This window comes from Myzus persicae, unplaced genomic scaffold, assembly GCF_001856785.1.
Source record: "Myzus persicae strain clone G006 unplaced genomic scaffold, MPER_G0061.0, whole genome shotgun sequence".
Taxonomy (NCBI): Eukaryota; Metazoa; Arthropoda; class Insecta; order Hemiptera; family Aphididae; genus Myzus; species Myzus persicae.
In genome coordinates, this window is record NW_019102723.1 from 881,065 (window position 1) to 893,598 (window position 12,534).

The 12,534-nt window shown below is 32.2% G+C and overlaps 1 protein-coding gene across 2 annotated transcripts; it reads left to right on the forward strand.

Annotated features, from left to right (window-relative positions):
* The first annotated feature begins 203 nt into the window (after positions 1-203).
* On the forward strand, positions 204-8,199 carry LOC111033012. 2 transcript variants are annotated; one of them, XM_022313552.1, is made up of 4 exons: positions 204-601; positions 965-1,117; positions 1,807-1,972; positions 6,643-8,199. In XM_022313552.1, the coding sequence occupies exons 2-4, from the start codon at positions 1,008-1,010 to the stop codon at positions 7,156-7,158; spliced, it is 792 nt and encodes a 263-aa protein (XP_022169244.1). In that variant the 5' UTR covers positions 204-601; positions 965-1,007; the 3' UTR covers positions 7,159-8,199. The 2 variants fall into 2 exon arrangements, with proteins under 2 accessions (XP_022169244.1, XP_022169245.1); XM_022313553.1 differs by lacking the exon at positions 204-601 and adding an exon at positions 638-882.
* The last annotated feature ends 4,335 nt before the right edge of the window (positions 8,200-12,534 follow it).

The following is a 12,534-nucleotide window of genomic DNA, read 5'->3' on the forward strand; positions in this document are numbered from 1 at the left end:
GTGTGCGCTCGAGTCTATATGAGTTGTGCGAGAGGACGGCGGCGGTGCACTCGGGTCATCTGTAACACGTTCCCACGGTCGGCCCGGGCCGGGCACGCTGCGGAGCTTGGGTCAAGTCACGCCTCTCCGCCGGCCGGTCTGTACGGGAAACTCGACGTCGTCTCCGTCGTCGGGCCCGCGCACGCGTTTGTGTGTGCGAGTGTGCACGAGCGCCTGACCAAAGACGCCCCCAAACAATTAAAGCCGCATCGATAACACACAACGGCGATGGAAACGGCGTGTTTTTTATGCATTTAAAAAAAAAAAAAAAACGTATATACGTACACACATTATAATATGTTATATTATATAATAATAATAATTATCATGATGATAATATTACGGTCGCGCGTGCAATACCGTCGGACACCGCCGACGTCCGAGTCGAACGCAAACGAGGAAACTCGGTACGTCCAATACGTTTTTTTTATTATAATACCTATACCATATATTATTACACCGGTGACGTGCCGATGCAGACGATCTCCTCATCCGCTGGTCGCCGAGCTCCGAGTCCGTCAGTATAATAGGTATTTGGATCTTCGTCGGCGTGGCATGTCGGGTAAGGTTTTGTTTCATTTTTTACGTGACACGTTCATGGGTTTCGCAGAATTTATTAAGCGACGGTGGGGACGATTAGGTATATACTTTTTAGTTTCTTTGAAACTCTCGACTTGCGCTAAAAATTGAATCCCGGAAGTGGTGAATATAAACATTATTCTTACTTTGCATTCACTAGTTTCTTATACCCTCAAAACGCAACAAGTGTTCAATATTTTTTGTCATGATTATTCTAAAAGCTGAAGTGCATATATATACATATATATAATGTTTATTTAAATTGTAATGTACATTTGTATGCTGTAGATCTGTAATGCATTATTAAGTTTATTTACTGTTTCTTTACATGTACCAAATATTACAGGAATTTAAGAATTAAAGGCGGCACCTGATGGGAAACGAAACTGATGGGACTTAGAAGTTCATCGCTGGCCAAGAAAAACGACGATACATTGACATGGGTGTTGCACAGAAAAGATCTTTGTCAACAAGAACCCGAACAGAATCCTCATGAAACGTAAGTTTATGAAATATGTTATCACAATACAGAATAACCTAGCTCATAAAATATAAAATACTCTCATGGCAGTTCTTTAAAAACCAAGCTATAATCACGGACGAATATTAGGGTGGTTTTTTCAGTTTGGCTTTTAAAATGTTTTTGTTGTCAGTAGAAACAAGTACTACTGTTGCTTTTTGGAATGCAAAAATCATAAAAATAAAAGTAATTTAAAAATAATAAGTGGGAATTTTATGCTGTTGACATATTGTACTAACATGCCCATGTGCAAATCGTTGCAAATAACATATACCTACCTATAAAAATACGTGTGCGTCCTTCCATTCCCAAATTTATAGATTTTATGTATTTTTAAATATTAATATTTTTTTAGAATAATTCAAAACGAAATAATTTTTTTGTGAATTTTCACATATTATCGATATATTTACATCATTTTCATAGTTTTTTCATACGTTGACCTGGAATAAATTCTTCATTTATTCAAAATCAGAAAGAGGCAGATGTCCTCCATTCTCTCCTCCCGACTGATGACATCACTGTATCACGCGCATTTCGATACTATTCTATTTTATCACTATTTTTTATGAAAGTGCGGTGACTAAACAATATATTATAATAAATATTATATAGGTACATAATAATATAATATTACAATAATATTTATGTTATATGTTACTTGTCAGGAAGTCGTACGGCGGTTCGACATCGTCTGAGTATCGAGGAAGAAGACACAACAACCATGTTCAGAGAAAAAGGAGAAACCACGTGCACTCAAACATATTGGACTATGGCAAGCCCGAACAGACGTACGGCTATGGAATATCTGATTTGGACGATTTCCTCTCAAAAGTAAAATAACTTAAAATAATACCTTACTACAAAATATTGTAATATTGTCTTCAATATATTATTTTTTAATATATATATTATATCTCAACTTTATACGTCTATATACATTATACTTGAATCAGTCCAACACGCTCAAAAAAGATCTGTGAGAATGCGTAATACTAAATTCGATGCTCAATAAAATAATGCAGTTAAATAATACCTAATTTATACATTAAACAGCTATTAAATTTTTTTTGTTAAAATATAACATCCTATTTTAATATCTTTCAAGTTAGAAACAATTAAATCTGTCAGCTCTCAGAAAATGGGAATGCGTTACCTATCGAGATTAATTTATTTGCTTAATAATAAGTACACATAGTTATTTTAATAAGATATAATATTGAACCTAGGTAACTATTTTATTTCGTAGAAAAGGGACACATTGGATTTTTTTTAAAAATTTCAATACCTATATGTTTACAATGTATTAGGTTTTTACCATACGATATATGTGTATGATATATATAAAAAATCATATATTGCCTGACATACAATTACATTTGTTAAGATGCCAATCGTTATTCATTGGGAGTTTATCTTGTACTGTAATGTCGACCATCATAAAATATTTAAAACAACAAGCCATATATTATTTAATTAATTTCTTCTATAAAAAAATCTGTTTTTTGTGTTTTGTCTATTTAGTTTATACATAGGATATAGCAAATTCCAATATACATTTAGCCCGATTTAGGTATTCTTATGACACGTATACTTCAATTTTAATATAAAATATTATATTCTGTATATTTGCCATTTGGCGGCACCCACTTCTTTTCAAATAACGATAGGTGATGTGTAACTCGTCTAATCATTCGTCGAGTTTCATCAATCATTTTTAATTGGTTTTTAATATCTACTTACGCAGTATGCAGTGTAGGTACGTACTAAATAAACATAATATACATATCATTAAAGTTACTGCAGCCTGTTTCCAGGGGATGTATTTTTCATGCTTCACATCGGCAAAGATTCGCGATGAAATTAATTATTTGAGGTATTTTTGTTTTGTTTATGGAATGACGGTTAATTGCATATTGCGTTTGAGTAGGTATACATCTTATTTCATATTTAGTATTTAGATAGTCGTTAGCGTTCGAGAAAAAACGATTAGACCGAACGATCGACCACGTAAAGCACATGGTTATATCGGCATTAATGACCTCTGCCATATAAAATAATGTAGCCTAGAAAATAATACTTCTACAACGGAGTAGACAGTACTATACCTAAAAAAAGTATTGGATTACAAAAACAAGTTTAGTTTCTCATTAGTTTGAAATTCATAAAATACATGTAGGAAATATTTTCACGTCACTTAGACTTGATTATTTCAAAATTGAATACGTATTAAGTATTGTAATAGTTTTATCGTGGTAGATGATTACAATGTTGATTTTTGAACGATTTGATTTTTAATAAATAGCTGAATTATTTGACACGAGACGGATTTACGACTAGTACGATCCCTATAATCATTGTTTAGAATGTTCACCATGTTTACGTCTTCACGATGAGTTGGACTTCCTCCTTTCTAATGAATACAAAATATTATACAACAATATATTATCTAAATCGAATGCAATAATCAATTAGTATTCACTAATAGAAATAAACAAAGTTTACTGTATTATTGTTACATACATAATATTATATTACAAACTAATCTAATAAATATCCTATAACAAATGTAATAATAATAATGCATAAATGAATATGCAGAAGGATACATCGTATCATATACAGTATACACAAATACTTTTTATTTATATAAATGAAATTGATTAGATCTGTATAAATTCAATAACTTATGACTTGTAAATAAATTAACATAGCATATTATACATGAATAATATTTTTATTTTAATCTGTAGTTTAAAATTTTTACTTAAAATTTGAATGTTTCATTTAAATTTGTAACTCAAGTTGTAAATCAATTATTCGATACCGTTCTCTGCGTTCTGATTAATTATCTATGTCAGAGTAGTCCAACCCTTGGCCCTGAAAGCATTTTTTGGTCCTCCATATAGAGTACATATTGAATAATTTTAGTGTTTAAATGTAATGGATCAAAAAAAAAAAACTATAGTGGAGATGAAGTGAGGAAATCGGTCTTATCGCAGACTAATAATAAGTATTTTTTTATTTTTTTTATTTGAATTAAGGCCTCGGCAACTATGGCCATTGGCAACAAGGAGTTTAACTCTAAACTATAATAAGTATTCTTAAATGTAGTAACATGTATATTATATCATATTAATATGTTTGTTATATAATGAAATACGAATACAATTGTAATTTTGTCTTTTGGTGCCCCCCTCCCTCCCCCCGCTGGTGTTTATAAATGTGTAAATTGGTCCACCAATCACAAACAGTTGGACCACGCTGATCTATATCACCTGAGGTTTACCTTATCTAAGCATATTCCATGGAAAAGGATTGAGTCAACCGATACAATAATGTTAAGTGTCAACCAATATAATGGTTCGCCATAGTAATATGTACAGTAAAATGTACGAATATAATTAAAATAAAATAAAAAATCAATTTAGGCACATTTGCATGGTGCGAATTTTCCGCTGCTTACGAATTGCGTCCCGTATAAAAAGGTATAAAAAGGTATAATACTAATTGCGTCCCGGGTTTTTCTTGAGCACGTCTGAATTGCGTCCCCATTACCTGTGATATCTTTAAAGTCGAAATTATTGGTTATTAGTTTATTACTTATTATCAATTTATTATAGATTGAATAAAAACGATTACGTTAAAACTTTGATAATTTTATAGTGAGTTACTCTCTGTATAGACAAACACAATTATTGTCGCAGTGCAGTGTAAACGGTTCACTTATTCACACGTGTTACTTTTTTTAAACCAAGTTTTTAACTTTTAACAATAACTATGGCGAGTGAAATTAAAACTATGTTTAGCGAAAAACAAAGGGATTTATTTGTGATTGGTGCGTACAAATTTCGCTTCCACAAGTACTTAAAAAAAAATAATAGCTAAATTATTAATCATAATCATGACGAAGAAAACGAATCACTACTATGAGAACTACAAATAGTTGTGAAGCTTTTCATTCTAAGCTCAACGCAATGTTTTATAATGCACATCCAAATATTTTTCAATTTATTGATATACTATGAAGGGGTTACAAACAGATATTTATATAAAACAACGTAGTATTCACTTAAACAACCGCACAACCTCTATAATTAAAAAAGAACAATTTTTAAAACAAGCAATGGCAGATTTTGAATAAAAAAAAATTAGTTGGTTTGAATTCCTAAAAAAGTTATCTTTTACATTTTTACCGGTACTATATTATATTACTATAACATTTTTATAAAATTAAAATTACAAAAAAAAAACAATACATTTTTCACCAATAACGATAATATTTTTTATACAGTTACAATTTTTTGACAAAATACAAAAACAAAAATAATATATTAAGCAAAAACAATATTTTTAATCTACTTGTATTAACTAGTAACTATTACTACAGACAGTCCTAAGTCTGTATAAAAATGGGAAGGGAAATATTGTTTAGTTTTTATAATATACACGAGACTCAATCGGTACCTATAAAAGTTAAAAAAATTCGGGACGCAATTAGTACGACCACCAAAAAAACCCGGGACGCAATTAGTATGACCTCCAAAAGAACCCGGGACGCAATTCGGAATGAATTTTTGCCGCGGGACGCAATTCGTATGCAGCCGAATTTTCGGTTCCGGGACATTTGCGGTCGGATTTTTTTCGTACCATTTGCAGTAAATTTATTTCTATTTACCTGACTGTGCAATTTAAGGTGCTATACATAATATTATATTCTAAATACATATTTTTAATATCATGAAAATGTGTTTAAAAAGTTTATTATTATTATTTATACGGGATAAACCGATTTGTGATGCAGCCATTTGGTTGATTATGCATATTCGATGTCATAATCGATAAGGTAATAACGTCTGATATATTTATTAGATCTGTACATTTTATTATTATTATTCGAAAACATCGTCGATAATATTTACTCAATTCTTAAAATTGTATACGCATTGGTAGTATTTGGTACAGTTCGATCTGTCAGTATTACAGTGGTATAGTGTTAAAATTTAAATTTAAACGTATTAAAAATTAAAAGTTTAAATATATTATTATGAATTATTTATAATAATAATATAAGCTTTTAAAAGTAAAAAATACTGTCAGTCCTAAGCCTCGAAAAGTGTGAAGGAAAGTCAAAATATAATTAAATAGTAAACGTATACATATTGGCACAAATTAAGTTCACTACAATACATTTATATACATTATAAATAGCATCCAAATTTTATAGTCAGGTAAATAGAGATAAATTGACCGTAAATGGCACAAAAAAGGTGCCGACCGCAAATGTCCTGACCGCATCGGTGCCGGCACCAGAATTTTATTTTCTAGTACGGGGACTTCGAGCCCCGACCGGTGCTGGACGCCCGGCACTCCAACCTGTCTTCACGGAAGCTAATGGGGGGGGGGGGGCATATCCGAATACCATTTAGCGTCTGTTCTCAAATTATTGTATTAATAACTTATCATACCATATTATTAATAATTGTTTCGATATCTTCACGCAGTCGTCGATTGGTCGGCCGGGCAACATACCGATGGTGCTATGCACGGGATGTCTGCTGTACCAGACTCAGCTGGACGACCACTACCAGACGGAGGTGGCACTACCACTAGGCATGGTGGTGAACGCGGTGTTCAAGAACGAGCAGTGGCTGTACGTGCAGACGCCGCACGCCGAAGAGGGGTACATACCGTACGGCAGCTGCCTCCCGTTGGGGATCGTGCCGCCGCCGGCCGCGGCCCGGGCGCCGTGCTGGGAGACCCAGTCGGATGTGTTCCCAAGACCGGTCGGCGACCGGCGCCGTCGCGGCCGCGGCCACAGGGGCGGCAGCGTCGGTGGGTTCGGCAATGGTGTCGGCGGCGGCGTTGACGGTTACAACGACGACGACCAAGACGACCGAGACGTCGCCACGTTGCTGTTCCGGCGCCGCCACTGCGGAACCGACCGGTCGTCCCCGCCGCCGCCGCTCCGCCGACCCTCCGTCGCCACTAGATCCGTCACTGGCTACGGGTATTTGTGACGACAAATATCTGATTAAATCTCGATCAACAAAACGGTGTAAATGACAATACTATTTATGGCGCTCAATATTGTGTACAGTCTGCGCGTCACTAAGTATAACATGTACTCGTATAGTTGTATCCATGTACCTGCCGTTCAATATTGTAAGCCACCCGCAATTGCTTCGAAATTAAGTGATGCTAGGTTTATCGCGGCGCCGTGAGGGTTTACAGTGGCGACACGTTTCGACCTTTTTAAAATCACCTCGTGGTACTATTATAATTTTATATTTTATTTTTTTTTATATAAATATTACTCTAATGACTCCAATAATTACTGACGGCAGACCTTATACAATAAGATAATAAAATTATTGATCATTGAACTAACATTAATGTGATGTAATGTATTATATTACTATTTTAAAACCGTATTTTTTACTCGTTTACCTATACCGTTTAAACCTTATATTTGTGTGCTCGTCATATTCACGGATTGGGATTGTTCAGAATCGTTTTTCGTTTTGCAAAGATTAATCATTGCATTCAAGTGTAATACATATACTACGTCATGAATAATACTGATCTTCTAACTCAATTACGAAGGTACACTCGACACCTACTGAACAGCAGAACAGCACCTACGTTGCTCCATTTTTTTAAAATTCAAATTTGTTTAGAGATAATTAATGTGCAGCATTAAAACTAACAAGACAGAAATGTTTCTGTTGACAACTTACACACGTGGATGAAACTTACGATATGTATAATAGTTTTTATCGATTTGCTTTTGTATTTTATATGCTCTTGTACATATTTTCTAATCTCTGAACTCTGGGTTTAATAGTGTTCATAGACACGTATTCATGTATTTATTATTAAATATGCAGACTGTAGCCCAGTACTACTAAATTACAGTAATATTATTAGCAAAATGTATCTTATATCAATTTCAGGAAAGTAAATGTAAAATAAAAATCTACAAAACAATTAAATAGGAAAAATATCAAGAATAGCAGAAAGACATGAACACATGTTCGAATATTTATTTTACACTCGGGTATAATATGGCAAAAAATATTTGTATAGTAGATATATTGTGCCACCGAGACACAACGGGGAGGCCACCCAGAATTCATATTGTAGCTAAGAATAAGATAAATGTTATGTGTGATTCACCTACCCCACATGGTCTAAATTTGTTCGGTAACACATCGCTGCAGTGACCTCGAGTATTTATCGGTCCAGCGTCATGACAGGGTATAGTAAATAACAGGGACGGATCTAAAATTCTGAAATGGGAGAGGAAGCTACATTTTTTTTCAGAAACAATACAATTATATAATTTTAGAACATAATACAATTATGTGATTCACCAAGCATGCTCACCTATTTTTTCTTCAGTAATGAAATACATTTTCAAAATCTAATTTTTGGAATTTTTAAATATTCTTAAATACGATATTTTCTAATTCTTGAAATTGTTTGAATAACTTAAGGTAGTGGTTCTCAATCTTTTTATATTCGTAGCATATTTTTTATAACATAACATTTTGACGGAACATTGTATAGTATTATAGAATATAAAAATTATAATGTTAATTTAAAAATGTTGTATACTAAAATCACGATTTTTAGAAAACATTGATGTCTAACGACTAATAGTTTTTCATGATATTATACCTTGGCCGCAAACCGACAAGTGTAATAAAGTATAATAATCATTATTGATAATGAAAATTTTGAGAACTTTGAAATGTATATTTTTATTAAATATGATAGGGTCGTGACCGTGGCACATCTACAAGCAGTTAGCGGAACACATGTTGAGTACCACTAACCTAAGGATTATCTTACGTAGTGTTATACTCTTCTCATTTTATTTACTGTAAATTATTTGTTGGTAAATTTTCCTGAGAATGTTAACGTAGGTCTAAATTCAAAATTCAATCGAGTCGTTATTCAGTTACTAAAATGTTTATATGAGGATAAAATCTAGTAGACTAATGACTACTTATAAGGATAAATTTCACTTTTAAGACACATGGATTATTTATAATATATAAATATAAATACATAACATTTCTAAAGGGGAGCAGTTATATTTCAGCTCAATACATTTTGTAATTCGATAATTGTTAAAGAAAATAATAGTATAAAAATATCATGATGCATTTAATATTCAAACATTTTGATGAATATTTCATAAATGTAAAAAAAATATTTATATTTTATGTTTTGTATATACATTTTATAATTCGATATTAGTTACAAAAAAATAGTGTACACTATTTGATATAATATTATAAGTTGTCAAACTGATGGGGCTGTATATAATATATTAATTAATTCACCAATCGTACTCCAATTATACACTAATCTAGATTACACTGTAAGTACACCGATTGTTTCTTTGTCCATATTGGAGTATAATAGTGCGGAGTAGGTATAATAATACAAGTTATAATAACTGTATTGTGCTTACAACTTTATTTAGAGAAATTTTCAAGCCATAATATTATATGAAATATTAAATTATTTGAATTATAAAATGAATGAACATTAAATGTAATTATTTGTTATAATATATTTTTCTGTCATGTAAGAACTTAGATACTAAAGCACCTTTTTTTTACCTTCTAGGAACTTACACGTCTCATTTTTGTAATCGTGTAGGAAACTAGGAACTAACATTCGTACCTTTTTTTTTAACTCGTAAGAATTTTGCATATTTTGTATTATTTCTACCTGCTAGGTCTGATAGGTCCATATAGGAACCCAAATTTACTCGTATATAAGCTGATTGTTCATTATACTAGATTTAATACTTAATTTTAACCGAAATGTTTAAGTTGGGATATTTATTATGTATAAAATATATTCATTTTTTTAAACAACTTTGATTTCTATTGCCTTTGGCGTATCCCATGGTAAAAATTAACTCAATTATACTTTTTGCTTTTAGATTTAAGAAACTGTATGAAGTATATTAGCACCTAATTAATTAGTTTGAATATTACAATTTTAAATTCAAAAATTAAAATGAAGAAAATAGTTTTTCTCCTGTGAATAAATAATTTGTACTAAGCCAAGATACGATGTTCATTAGGTGGTTTATAATATTAAAGAAGATGCAAAGAACATGATCAGTATTTTGTGTGGTCTATTATGATCCTTTTTTTTCCATTTAAACCGACAGCAGAGGAGGATCTGATGTGAACTATTTTCATAATTTATATTGTATACCATCTACATAAATGTACTACATCTGTAGGTTGGATAATATAAAAAAAAAAATCTTATAAAACGTTCACTCCAAAATACGAAGATCGCAGATCCCAGTGGCCAAAATAATTTGGCGTCACAGCGTCGCTTCTACCTAACTATTGTAACACACCAACAATGAGACGTAGCCGGTGTGACCCTCACACCACCCTTATGATGGTCAACGACAAAAGACATCGATAAACCATTGGAGTATTATATTTTATTATATACAACACATGTTTCTAATAAAGAAAAGAAACGACGTAGAACGCTTAGAAGACCTAAGAATTTATGTTCCAAGAATTTGGGCATCAGGGTTGATCAAACACAGTAAGTTATAACTACACGCCACAATAACTATAACTATCCGCGCGTATACATTCGAATATGACCAACACTAAAATTCCAGTGCCTTCACCCTTCGGATTTGATCATTATTTAAAAATATGATACAATCATATAAATTTGACCATATAAAAATGTACAATCTATTCGGCCACCCAGTATATAATAATGTCGAATACTACGAGTTGCATGGTGAAGTTTTAAGACATGATCAATGCATTTTTATATATTATGTATAAACTACATAATATATTCAAATTTTGATTATAGGAATTTTTAAGCTTACCTACTTATATAGCATAAGAACGGATTGAGATTCATCAATATATTAAAATATTAAATTATATGAAAATATTAGGTACACATTATTACTGAAATAATTAACAACTATACCTAACACCATGTAACATACGCTAGATACATGTTTATTGTATACGTGTATCATTAGAAACAAGGTTCTACTCACGTGGTATTTAAAATAACGAAAAACTAAACAAGGTTTTAGATTAGCATGTAAAACGATCAAATATTATTTTAGATTTTATAGTTACGCGCCAATATATTCAATAAGTGGCAATGTTGCTGGATTTTCACCTGATCTGAATCGGGTGCATATGGACTACGATAAATGGGTTCGAACGCAAATGGGTTGCGCCGGTTTTCTTCCATGTCGTTTTTACCGATTACCCTGATATTTTATTATCTAAAAAAAAGGTCACGTGAAGAGGATCCATCCCCTACATCCCACATTGAATATGCCCATGCAAATAAGATATAGTTGAAAACAATACTTTTATGAATAATACAAATATTATGTATATTGAAATACTCTTCTATAATTTTAACTAACATACCGAAAGTTCATAGATTATATTATAGTCTCTTACAAAATTATATCTATTGTTATTTAATAGTAAACTCGACACCCATAATTTCATCGAATAACGATGCGTTCATTTTTATAATAGACATTAATTAAAAAATAATTTCATTTGAGAAGATGGCAGTATAATCTACCGCTTTTATTCTCAATGCATTTATCACTGCGGCTCGGGAAACTTCTCATGTCGCTCGTTGTTTATTCCTATGTTTAAACAAGAGTATATGAATTATATATTTGTATATTATACTAGTCCCTTTTGGCACTTACGTAAAAGAAGTTGACTTTGAATTATTTCTGTGTTTTTCCTTAATATTTGAGTGGTCGAGTATATAAAACACATGTTATTTTTTTTTACATCGCAGGGACACTTAATATAGGTTTATTATTTTTTTCCTTCTACGATGACCGGTTCCACTTAAATGATCTTTGTATTGTTTGATTTCGTGTGGGGCAGGACATAGACACACATACATGTTTTGAATACAACAACCCCCGCTGTACATTTAACTCGAACCCTTCACATAAAATATATTATGAACAGGTAGTTGGCATTGCGGCCATAGGCCTATCAACATTCTTTTGTCCGTATAATAGTTCCCAAAACAATTTGGTCACCAAATTCTTAATACCCTGCAGTCAATATGTTTCACGTCCACCGAACCAGTCGTCTTTTCAACACAGAGGTGTACAGACATTCACATTAACGTGTGAGTAAACTGCTGGCGTGTACACGTGAAATGTCTACATTATTACACGAAGACTAAAATATGAAATGTTGTTTCATTATTTCCACTTCATTTCAAAGATAATAAACGGTAACTATAATAACAATATTATATTATTATTGTAGATCGAACTAATCCTAGAAAATCATCACAGAGATTTTCTGGATTGGGTGATT